General features: G+C 40.2%; 1 protein-coding gene across 6 annotated transcripts in view; it reads left to right on the top strand.

Annotated features, from left to right (window-relative positions):
* Nucleotides 1–12,573, top strand: part of Ggnbp2 (gametogenetin binding protein 2) — a 55,063-nt gene that overhangs the window by 28,751 nt on the left and 13,739 nt on the right. For 3 of the 6 annotated variants that reach the window (XM_023703153.1, XM_023703151.1, XM_023703152.1), the window contains exons 6-7: nt 5,362–5,487; nt 5,578–5,691. In XM_023703153.1, coding sequence (XP_023558921.1) covers nt 5,362–5,487; nt 5,578–5,691 — 240 coding nt within the window. The remainder of the gene's footprint in view (nt 1–5,361; nt 5,488–5,577; nt 5,692–12,573) is intronic. The other 3 variants (XM_004643013.1, XM_023703154.1, XM_012517324.2) reach the window with 1 other exon arrangement.

Raw genomic sequence — 12,573 nt, 5'->3', positions numbered from 1 at the left:
AAGTAGGTGCTTTAGACCACTGAGCCATCTCACCAGCCCCTGAAAAATTATTTCTGATTTGACTTTTTCTAGAGCCTCATTGAACTGCTTTGTTACCACTTCCAAGAGGCCAGAAGGGTGGCATTCTTTCTCTCTTCTTTTTAGTTTAATTCCTGATGTGATGCTTGTAAATTGCCTTTGGTGGGTTGCTTTATTGCTAGAATTTAGAACTCTTAGGAAATGACTTTTCTGGGGGGGAAAAAAAAGGAAATGACTTTTCTGAGGAATCTTCCAGGTGTAGCTGGTTTAGGGGTTTTAAGTCTATTGCAAGATCTTACTCCTTCAATTTATTTTTTATTTATTTGTTTATTTAGTACAGGAAATCGAACTCATGCTCTCAAACTTAGCAGGCAGGCTTTATGCTGCTGAGAAATATCCCCAACTTCATCCATACCATTTCAATTTGTTGAGGATGAGACGTTGTTGCCTGTTTGTCTCAGTCTGTTTGTTTTTGGCATTGTGCCACTGTGTTTTCACCTTTAGTCAATCTCAGTCTTGAAATATTAGAAAGAACAGCTCTTTAGAACAGTTGTGTTACTTTTCCCTGTAGTGGTACCATCAGCAATGACAATAGAATCAAACACAGCCTATAAAATGACATCTGAGATAACCATTAATTTGCCACCTTTAATCTGGGCTAGGGTACAATGCAGAGGTAGAAAAGGAATAGATTAGAAGTAAGGCTGGAAGACAGCAGGGGATACACTTCCTTTGGGAAACACTGAAGGAAAAAGAGAAGAGGTAAAAAGAATAGAACGGACCCATAACCACAAAGAGGCTAGAGATCATGTTAATATTCACAGAAAAATAAGATCAACCAGTAAAGAAGGAAAAAACAAAATACAAACAAGAAAAATAAATGAGAGAGAAAGAGAAGGGGAAGAAGTCTGTTTCAGGTTTTGTCTGTACTGTCCCTGTAGACAGTATGTGGAGAGAGAGTCCCAATCTGTTTTGATCTATCCCAGCAATCCAGCAGTAGGGTAGTGGACAATTTCAGTGAACCTGCACCTTCTGGTCAAGACGAGACTCATTTGGCCTATAGCTGTCAGCACACCTTTCATAGACCTGAACCTGTGTTGGGAGCCACTAGATGGAGTCTGTAGCCCCTCTTGAGTTCTGAGCTTAGTCAGCCCCTCTCCAAGATGGCTCCCTGCTAGTCCTCTTTCTTGCAGTACAACTGAGTCCTCAGCACTCACCACCACCTAATGCAGTCCTTCATGTTTCCTGCTCCCCTCCACTGTTGTGTCTTTCTGTGGAGGCATCTGGGATCACCAGCAGGCACTATGTAGCCACAGATTTGAATTGCTGCTCTCATGCAGTGAGTCCTGTCTTAGGTAGAAGGTGCTACTGGCTACCTCCTTCTTTGTTGAAGTTTCTCTCTTCACTTTCTCTGTGGGCTTTAATTCCCACTTCAGATCTTTCCAGGGTCCAGGGGACCCGCTTTTTTTGTTCTCCTCACATTGCTGTTTCCCAGTATCTAGATGCCGACTTTCAGAGAGGATCTTTCTCTGCTGCTCACCACTCTGCCATCTTGACACTACTCCACATTTCTTTCTTTCTTTCTTTCTTTTTCAGAACTGGGGATTGAACTCAAGCACTTGTGCTTGCCAGGGAAGTGCTTATTCCACTGAGCCATCTCCCCGGCCCCCACATTTTTTTAATACACATTTTTCCCCTTGTGATTGATTGATTGATTGATTGATTGATTGATTTGATGTCTAGAGACATGGTCATGTTTTGTAGCCTAGGCTTACCTTAAGCTCACTATGTAGATCAGGATAGGCTCAAACTTGTGGTCTCCTGGAAGATCAGAACTTCAGCCTCCTGTATGTTAAGAACTTTGTTGAAATAATTTTGTTTGTTTATTTATTTATTTATTTGCGGTACTGGGGATTGGACTCAAGACCTTGCACTTGCCAGGCAGACACTTATGCTGCTGAGCTGTATCCCCAGCCCCTGTTGAAATATTTTAAAGCAGGTTCAGGCATCATGTGATTCTGCCTAAATCAGCATGCATCTCTGTAAACACACTGACTTTTTTTTCTTTTCCCTCTCTGTGTTTTTTTTGAGACAAGATCTCACTATGTAGTACATGCTGATCTTGAATTCACTATGTAGCCCAAATGGGCCTTAAACTTGTAGTGATCCTTGTGCCCCAGTCTTGAGTGCTGGGGTTATATGTGTGTGCCACCACGTTCAACTATCATTTTCTTTCATAACTACAATGATGTTATAAATCTAAACTAAATTAACTATTATAATCTAATACCCAGTTTATAGTCGGATTTCCCCAATTTTTTTTTTTTTTTTTTTTTTTTTTGGCGGACCAGGGATTGAACTCAGGCCCTTATTCTACTGAACCATCTCCCCGGCCCCTCTCCCCAATATTTTTGTTTGTTTGTTTGTTTGGTGATTGAACTCAGGTTCTTGTGCTTGCCAGGGAAGTGCTTATTCTACTGAGCCATCTCCCCGACCCCTCCCCAATATTTTTATAAATTGTCATTTTTACATTGGTTTGTTTGAATCAAGATTGAAATGTTTGGTACCTACATGTAGGGATACTCTACAGCCTAAAGTAGTATTCTAAGTACTATTGTTTTATATACTGGATTTGTCTATAATTCTAGGGAATTCCTGGTTCTGTAAATGTAAAATTCAGTCACCATTTTGTTATGTCCTGGGGAATGAACCCAGGGCCTTACCACTGATCTACAACCCCAGCCCTTGTTTTAATAAAACTTTTTTGTTTTGAGTTAGGGTCTCATTGTCCTAAGCTCATCTTAAATTTTGAATCTTCCTGCATTAGCCTTCCAGAGTGCTGGGATAACACATTTGTACTACCACACCCAGCTTCACATTTTCTCTTTAGAGCATGACAGACTAACTGCAGACATAGAGTACTGTGATAGTGAAAAGCCTGCTCTCTTGTTTGCTTTTTGTTTTGTTTTTGAGACAGAGTCTTGCTGTGTACGTAGTTCAAACTGGGCTTGCTATATAGTTCACACTTGCTGTGTGGCCCACGGTGGCCTTGAACTCAGGATCTTCCTGCCTCCACCTCTTTGAGTGCTGAAATGTGCCACTACACTGTTTTTTGTTTTTATTTTCCTCCTCTCTACCTCTCTACCCACCCCCTGCCAACGCTGGAGATTGAATCTAAGGCCCTTCTTGCATAGTCTTCATTGAGGAATTGAAAGGTAATAGGTATTCTAGCCTCCCTTAAACATCTGTGTGTATTGCTGCCTTTTAAACACCAGTCCTTCCAGTTTGCCTTGCTTCCCATCTGCTTTTCTTTTCCACTGACTTGGCTTTGTTGGTTATCTACTTTTTATTTAATGGACATACAATTACATTTTGTGGTCTTTCAGCTTACAAGCAAAAATAAACTTCCACAAACTTCACTTTTTCCACCAGCTATAGCCTCACTACATAAGAAGTCAAATAGTTTAAAAGGTTGTTTGCTGAGTATGGAATCAATACAAGTGAGTTAATTGATCTTAAGCAGTTCTATTTTATTTTTTCTTTGTGGTACTGGGAGTTGATCTGGGTGCCTTCATGCTGAGCTATATCCCCAGCCCCCTTCTAAAAAGGTTTTCTTGTTTTGAGCTCATTTTGATAAGTTGCCTAGGCAGGACTTGAACATGAAATCGTCCTCCTTCTGCCACAGTCTCCCAGAGTTCTGGTTACAGGAATGTGCCACTACACCTGCCTAAGCAGTGTCTCTTGACGAAAGTAGTTTCATTTACTCCCATAGACCAGTGGTGGCAAGCCTGTGGCATGTGTGCTGTAGCTGGGTGCTTGCTGTCACTAAGAACTCTGGATTAAACTGATTGGAAGGAATAGGAGTTGAACAGGGAAGTGGACAACTTGATCTTGAAGGAATCTAGAATCTATGAAAGCATAAATATTTTGAGCTACAGGTCATTCAAGCATAATTAGAAGAAAAGGACATGTGCAAATTGAGTGTAGAAGGTTTTAATAGAGCAGTTAGCACAGCAGTTAAATTTTTTTGTCAGAAATAAGGGGAGCTGAACCTCGGCCTGAGCTCTGAGGAAAAGGAGTAAGGAGTCAGGTTTTTTCTATGAGCTGATGGATGTTGGGCTAGGGGTTGAGGAATAGCTGTTTGGCTATTAGAGCAGATTACTAAGTAAAGATTCAGGTTTTTCCATCTTAATGTCTACCACAATGAATTTCTGGAATTACAGTGAGACCTGCAGACCAGGCATTTGTTCTAAGTCATTAAAAATCAAAGTAAGCAAGTGTGGTGGCTCACACCTGTAACCCCAGCACTTAGGAGGCTGAGGCAGGAGATTGCTGTGGGTTTGAGGCCAGCCTGCACTACATAGTGCATTCAGGCCCAGCTGAACTAAAGAGAAACCCTGTTTCTTTTTTTTTTGGTGGAACCAGGGATTGAACTCAGGCCCTTGCACTTGCCAGGGAAGCGCATATTCCACTGAGCCATCTCCCCGGCCCCGAGAAACCCTATTTCAAAAACAGGGCGGCTGGGGATTTAGCTCAGTGGTGCAGCACCTGCCTGGCAAGTGTGAGATACTAAATTCAATTCCCAGTACCACCTCTCCCCCTGCCAAAAAAAAAAGAAGAAAGGAAAATTAAGTTGAGTGTTCTAGAATGGCATATAGTCACATTTCTCAAAGATACACATTTACAATAAAGCACGATACATGACCACCACCATAGTGAATCCAGGGGCAGAGTAAGAGTTGGGGAGTTTTTACAGAATTACTTGTCTAGTACATATTACTGATTTAGAGTATGCAAACATGTTCATTTTAGTGTGCTGTCATTAATAAATGTAAATGTTATAATTACATTAAACAGTGATTTTTTTCCCAGCTACTTACTAATGTGAAGGTAAACATTTTGTTGCCCTTGCTTAGCTACAAAAAGGAGTGGTTTTAAGAAAAAATATTTCATTTAATCATTATGTAAAATAAAGACAAGAAATTTCATTTTGTGGAGGTTGATGAATGTTAATAGGTGAAAATACAATTTTTTTCAGCACTTTTGACTTCCTTACAAGTATATTTGCTTATAAAATGCTTTGTTTATAAACGAATCAATATCTTGTTAACTCTAAATATTTTAAGTTGAATTAAGTAAACTTAATAGTCAAGCAGTTTTTATATAAATGTGAGCACATGATTAAGTAGCATTTTAATAGTTAAGTATGTAATCACTATACAAATTTGCAAGCGTCTTTTACTAATACTTTATCAAACAGTTCATAATTTTAATTTACACTGTAGAAATTATTCCTTCAGATGATCTCAGTGTCACTAAGCTTTGTACCATACTGTACCGCAGTGAAGGGAGCAGTAGCAGTGTCAGTTCAGAGAAGTTAAGTACAGATAAGAGAAGTAGTGAAGACCACAGGAAGGACAGCAAGTGTAGGATCATTTTCCATTATGGACCTTTCCAGGGAACAGCCAGGTAAAATCAAGCAATTCTTTGTTCAGCCTTTTGAAATGTCTTTACCCTTAGATATTCCTCCTTTTCACTACTATTTGTTTTTTTCTGCAGAGGTTGTTGGATGGATGTATGGGAACTAATGTCCCAGGAATGCAGGGATGAAGTAGTTTTAATCGACTCTAGTTGTCTTTTAGAAACACTAGAAACATACCTTCGAAAACACAGGTAAGTCCAAGGTCATTGTGATACCATGTGGGAAGGTACCTTAGCTGTCAGCCATAGCTAAGCTCTGCCCACCTTTGGTGGTAGTTCCCTGGCTTTTGCCTTGGTGCCTGGCAGTAGGAGGAGCTTATCATTAGAATGAGCAATTCCTGTATGAGATGCCTGTCGCTGTGAGCCTTGAATCAGTGTCTCCCTTTTAAAAATTTTAACCTTTTGCTTCTAGACTAGCCTTTCAAGACACACAGACTGACTGAATTGATCAAAGTATATTTACTCATTTTGGGGACTCTAGTACTATGTTTTTATGATATAATGGATAGCATTTGCAAGATTTTATAAAAGTTAAAGCTGGATGTGGTGGCGCACACCTGTAATCCCAGCACTCAGGAGGCTGAGGCAGGAGGATCATTTTGAGTTTGAGACCAGCCTGGGCTACAAAGTGAGCTCAAGGCCATGCTGAGCTGCATGGGGAGATCCTCTCAAAAAAAAAAAAAAAAAAAAAAAAAAAAGTAGTAAGTTAAATTATTTGAAGTATTCTAATTTGTTCCTCAAAGCCTTTTTTAATTTTATTTTAATTTTTTTTTTGGTTTGTTTTTTGGCGGAACTGGGGATTGAATTCAGGCCCTTGCACTTGCCAGGAAAGCGCTTATTCTACTGAGCCATCTCCCTTGCCCTTCCTCAAAGCCTTTAAATAGAGTTGAAACTTGTGTGCTTCTCTTTTTAGAATACTACTTTTACAAAGGAATTTTCTTTTCTTTCTTTCTTTTCTTCTTTTTTTTTTGTATTTTAGGGAAGGGTGTACAGGGTGTTCAGGGTCTCACTACTAGATCAGACTTGTAGTGATCTGCCTGTTTACAGCCTCCCAAGAGCTGGGATTACAGGCCTGTGCCATCACGCCCAGTCTCAATTGCCCTCTCAGCACGCCCCAGGGGTAGGGCCAGCAGGGGCCATCATGGCAGGCCCAGGGATCAAACTCCAGGCCCCTGCACCTACTTGCAGGCGCTTTAATCTACTTGGCTGGCCCTACAAAGGAATTTTCTAAGTGTCATTAACATTTGGAAATTCCTAGGGAGGGAGAATGAAGTAGGAAAAGAGACTGGTATGGACCCGTCTAGAGCTAGGATACTTGTTTGGAGTTCCGCAGTTAGGAATTTGTCTCATGTTAAGCTTGTGGTTGTGTGTTCTTCTGAGGTTACTTCTAAAATACATAGGTAAATGCTAAGACTGGAGGTAGCAAGATTATTTTGTATGGCAGCGAATTGATGACCTAACATACACACTAAGTGCCCCCCCCCCATGGACTTGCTTATTTGCCTTTTTGTTTGGTGGTTCCTGAAAGAGTAGGAAAAAACGCACCTGTCATTTGGAGTTGAGGGAGCTACAGTAGACACAAAACATGTATCTTATTACATGCAAATAGGTAATCCAAAAGATAGCATTTTGGGGTGTGATAAATCATTACTTATCAGAGATAATGTTTTGGAGTTTACTGTGTTTGGGGGTAATGCTTTATATTCATAAGAAAGTAGAGTCCATTTTATATTTCAAGTGGGGAGATAAGTTACGCTTATGAGAATAATTTAAGGGAGATTGAATTTAATCTACCCATTAAATTTATACATGTTTGCTTGACTTTTCTGTCTTAATTTGTCTCTTAAGACAAAAATTATATTGCTAGTCTCATAAGATTTGTAGGGATTAGTTGAATTTATGAGGATTGGTGATTCATAGTGAGGTTTACTTGGAACAGCATCTGACAGTGGAATGAGAGCATCAGAAAGTGCTTGCTTGTCAGGTTGCAGACCGTTCTCCCTCCTGTTTCTAGTCTTGTGATGCAGTTTGGGATTTTGAGGTATAGTCCATTGATGGTGACTTTTAAATGTGTAAATATGCATGTACCTTTTGGGCAATATCCACTTTTTAAAACTTTTTTTAAACTTTTAAACTTTATGATGAATATCTAACAACACTTTTCAGCCAGTTGAATATTATGGTAGCACATCATTAGAAATGAAGTGTTAGAGGGCCAGCCAAATAGCTTGGTGGATTAAAATTCCTGCAAGCAGGCGCAGGGGCCTGGGGTTCTATCCCTGGTATCCCTGGGCCTGCTGTGCCGACCCTGTCCCCCGAGTGTGCTGAGAGGTTATTGAGGCTGGGCGTGATGGCACATATGTGTTATCCCAGCTCTTGGGAGGCTGTAAACAGGCAGATCACTATGAGTCTGATCTAGTAGTGACACCCTGAACACCCTGTAGACCCTTCCCTAAAAAGTATATATATATAAAAAAAAAAAAAGAAAGAAATGAGGTGTTAGGAAACTGTGAAACCTCTGCCTTATGTTTTTAAAATTTTATATGGAGTGGTACTTCTGTAACTAAGAGAAACCACATTGTTTTGTGGGTTTTTTCGTGAGTTTTTGTGCTCAGGATTGAAAATAGGGCTTTCTGAATGCTAATAAGCACAAGCTCTGCCACTGAGCTGTGCAGCCAGTACCTTACAGTTTTGTTGTTGTTTTGCATTTTGGACAGGGCCTCACTTTGTAGCCCAGACCAGTCTCAAACTTAAGATTGTCCTGCTTTAGCCTTATAAATGCTGGGATTATAGACATGTGCCAACATGCCCAGCTCTCCATATAATGTTTTTAGTTTCCTATGTACTTAGGCTTATAGTTATATAATAAAATATATAGTAAACTACTCTGAGGACTTAAGCAGTAAAATGAAAACATTTCAGTGTTACTAATGTGTTGACTGAAAATGCAAAATTACCATTTTTAACCTGAAAAGTTCAAAACATCTGTTTGTTTTTTTAAAATAAACTTTGAGAATCTTTTTATTTTATTTTATTATTTTCTTTTTTTGTGGCTGGATCAACCCACTCTGGGGATGGGGCTGGCACAGCATGTGGTCCCAGGGATCCACAGCTATCCCTGAGCACTTGCCTAAGCTTGCACAAGCAGGCACTTTAGACCGCTGAGCTATCTAGCCAGCCCCTGTCTGTCATTCTTTTTTTTTCTTTTTTCTCACTTCTTCCCTCCCTTCTTCCTCCCTTCCTTTACTCTTTGAGGGGGTACCAGGAACTGAATGCAGGACTTTTTACTGGCCAGGCAGGTACTGTGCTGCTGAGCTATATCCTTGGCCTCTTCTTTTTATTATGATGAAAAGAATAGAAAACATAAATTTATCCTCAACAGTTTTTAAGTGTACATTAAAATTTTGTTGCTTTTATCATCATTTGACAAAAGATCCCCAGAACTTAGTTATGCGGCTAAAACTATACCTACTGAAGAGCACTCCCTGTTTCTTCTTCCTATAACCTTTGGCAACACATCATCTTACTTTCTGTTTCTGTGAAATAAGTGGAATCTGGTAGTGTCTGAATTTTAGTGATTGACATTTCACTTGATAAAATATTTTCTGGGTTCATTCATGTTGTAGCATATAAGAGGAATTCCCTCTTTGAGGGATTGGGTTTTTTTTTTTTTTTTGGTTCTTTTGAGACAGGGTCTTTCTGTATAGTTCAGGCTGATGTTGAACTCGCTAGCCCTGGATGGCCTCCAATTCACAGTGATCCTCTTGTCCTAATTTTCCCTGAATGATGGGGTTACAGGTGTGTCACTACACTCCTTTTTTTTTTTTTTTTTTTTTTTTTGAGGGGTAACCAGGAATTGAACTCAGGACCTCATGCTTGCCAAGCAAGTGCTGCACTACAGAGCTAAACCTCCAGCCCAACACCCAGTTTAATTGTAGAGTTTTTGTTTGTTTTATTATTTGATACAGGATCTCAGTGCAGGCTATCCTTGAAATCACTGTGCAGCCCAGGCTGGTGGGAACTTGAGGTGATCCTCCTACCTAAGCCTCCCAAGGACTGTATGATGGACATACCACTATGCTCAAGCTTGTTTTTGTATTTTTATTTTTATTTAGGTGGAACCGGGGATTGAACTCTGGTGCTTGCGCTTACCAGGCAAACGCTTATTCTACTGAGCCATCCCCCAGCCCTGTTTTTGTATTTTTAGGACAGGGTCTTACCATGCTGCCCACGCTGGCCTGAGACTCAGACATACAGGCATGTGCTACCGCCCAACTTTGATATTTTGTGATATTGGAGGTTAAACTGAGGGGAACTGTAGTATGGAGCTATATTCCCAGCTCTTTTTATTAATTATTTCAAGACAGGATTGTGCTAAGTTGCTTCAAACTTGTGTTTTCCCCACTCAACCTCCTGAGTAGCAGAATACTGGTGGGTGCCATGTGCCTTCCTTTTTTTTTCTTGAGCAAACATGCCTGGCTCAATTGTGGTTTTGATTTGCATTTCCCTGCTGATCAGTGATGTTTAGTATCAATTCATATGCTTCTTGGGCGTTTGTATGTCGTCTTTGGAGAAATGTCTATTCTTCTCTTGCTTATTAAAAAAATATTTTTGCTGCTCTGGGGAGTGAATCCAGGGTCCTCATGCATGCTAGGCAAATGTTCTATCACTGATATATACATATCCCCAGCCCTACATCTCCCTCCCTTTCTTGTAGTACTAGGGATTGAGCACCTCCAAAGGATTGAAAAGACCTTTGCCCTGAGCGCCATCCCTGTCCTTTTTTATTTTTGAAATCAGGTCTGGCCAAGTCTCTGAGCTGCCCAGGCTGGGATCAAATTTGTAGTCATCCTGGTTCAGCCTCCCAGAGTGCTGGGATTGTTGATATGTGCCACCTTGCATGCATGTTTAGGTAAAGTCTTTTTGTTTTGTTTTTTTGTTACTGAGTTATAGGAGGTTTTTTTTTTTTTTAGCCAGAGTAGCTGAGGAAGTTGTTTATTGGTGGAGTTTTTACATTATTATTATTTTTTTTTTTAAATTTATTTATTTTATTTATGTGTGTGTCCAGCTCAACCCACCAGGGGGCGGGGCTGGCTGGCATGTGGTGCTGGGGGATTGAACCGCGGTCCCTGTGCTTTGCTTAGCTTGTTGTAAGTAGGTGCTTTAGACCACTGAGCCATCTCACCAGCCCTACATTATTATTAATTTATTTTTTTGGTGTGTTACCGGGGATTGAACTCAGGACCCTGCACTTGCTAGGCAAGTACTTATTCTACTGAGCTATCTCCCCAGCTCCCTAAGAGTTCTTTATATGCTGGATATTACTGCTTACCCAGTGGTGGTTTACAAATACTTTTTTCTATTCTGTGGTTGCCTTTTCACTTTGTTGATTGTTTTATTTGCTGCCAGGTTTTATGTTTGGTGGAGACCTGCTGTCCATTTTTCTTTTGTTACTGGTGCTTTTGGTGCATTGTCCAAAAAGTCGTTGTTCAGTCCCCTGCCAGGGTGTTTTTTTTCCCTTATATGGGAGGTTCTCCCCCCCACCCCCAACTGGGGATTGAACTCAGACCCTTGGCTTGCCAGGGAAGCACTTATTCTACTGCGCCATCTCCCCAGCCCCCCTATATGGGAGTTTTATAGGTTTTACATTTTGGTTTTTTGTTGAGTTTTATTTACTTTTTAGATATTTCAACATCCAGTTTTAAAGTGTTGTTGAATTATATAGTTACTTAATGTTACTTGTCAGCATTATTGCCTTTGTTATAGCTAGTAGGCTTAGACCCTCTAATTTTAACATATATTTGTTTTAAAAATATAGCTGCATGTCATTTGACTAAAAAGACTTCTTTTGGTTACTGAGAATCAAAAGTAGGACCTTGTGCTTGCCAGGTAGGTGCTGTGCTGCTGAGCTACATCCCCAGCCTCCAAAAGACATTTGTGCATCAGAATAGTGCACTGCAATTGTGATGATAACCACTAAAGTAAGAAGTGAAAGTCAGGAGTAGGGAGAGCTGGGTGAGGAGGCATGCACATGTGTAGTCCCAGGTATTCTCAGCTACTCAGGAGGCAGAGGCAGAGGGTCACTGAGCCAGACGTTCAGGGATAGCCTGGGCAGTGGAGGCAGTCCTGTTTCTCAAAAGACAGATAATAAAGATGTAGAGGGTACAGATAATAAAGCTGAAAGAGATTATTAGATTTGTTTCAAAAAGTTACTTTGGCATAAGATGTGTTAGTGCTAGAAAGAAAACAGGGAAGCCAGCCAATTAAGCTTTTCTCTCTTTTTTCTCTTTTTTTTCTTCATTTTTTGGTATTTTTTGTTGTTTTATCTTCTTTATTAAACTTTTTTAAAACTAGTGTGGGATACTTAAGTGGCAGAGGGATTTGAAAAGAGGGTACCAGTTAATTGATATCAATTAATAGGAGGGCGTCAGGAGAAGTTGAAGTTAATTCAGAGTTCTAGTCAGGGTGATTCTGAGAATGATGATCTCAACAGAAAACATAGGAACATAGTTGGGAGGAGACATAGGAACAGACTTTGAGATTAAGGTGTTGCCTTTTGGGTATCTCTGACACCACATTGTTTTCAATCTGTGCTTGGCCCTCAGGAATAATGGAGACTTGCTGGGTTTGGTGGCACACACCTGTAATGTCACCACTTGGAGGCGGAGGCAGGTTGATTACCAAAAGTTCGATTCCATCCTGGGCTACATAGTGAGTTCAGGGCCAGTCTGAACTACATGGTGAGACCCTGTCTCAGAACAGCAACAAGGGAAAAAAAGGAAAGGAAGGAAAAGAAAAAGGGCAGAGGCTTGAGCAGGGCTGGGGTAATGTGTCTTCTTTATAGACATGCTGGCTGATGGTGTAAGAGTTCACCTGGGTTATGAATTTAAGTTAGATGAAAATTTTCTTGTTCCAACATAATTGATCTCAAAGAGTGAGTTAGTAATAACATGAGTACTACTTTTTTTTTTTTTCAAAGTTTTATTGACAAAGAGATAGCAATGAGACAGTTTCAAATCAAATCGGAAGGACAGTTTCAACAAATAATACACTGCATATATTCTTCTTAGTGGT

Source organism: Octodon degus, unplaced genomic scaffold, assembly GCF_000260255.1.
Source record: "Octodon degus isolate 3935 unplaced genomic scaffold, OctDeg1.0 scaffold00164, whole genome shotgun sequence".
Classification (NCBI taxonomy): domain Eukaryota; kingdom Metazoa; phylum Chordata; class Mammalia; order Rodentia; family Octodontidae; genus Octodon; species Octodon degus.
The sequence above is the reverse complement of the archived record's forward strand: the minus strand, read 5'-3'. Positions and strand labels throughout refer to the sequence as shown.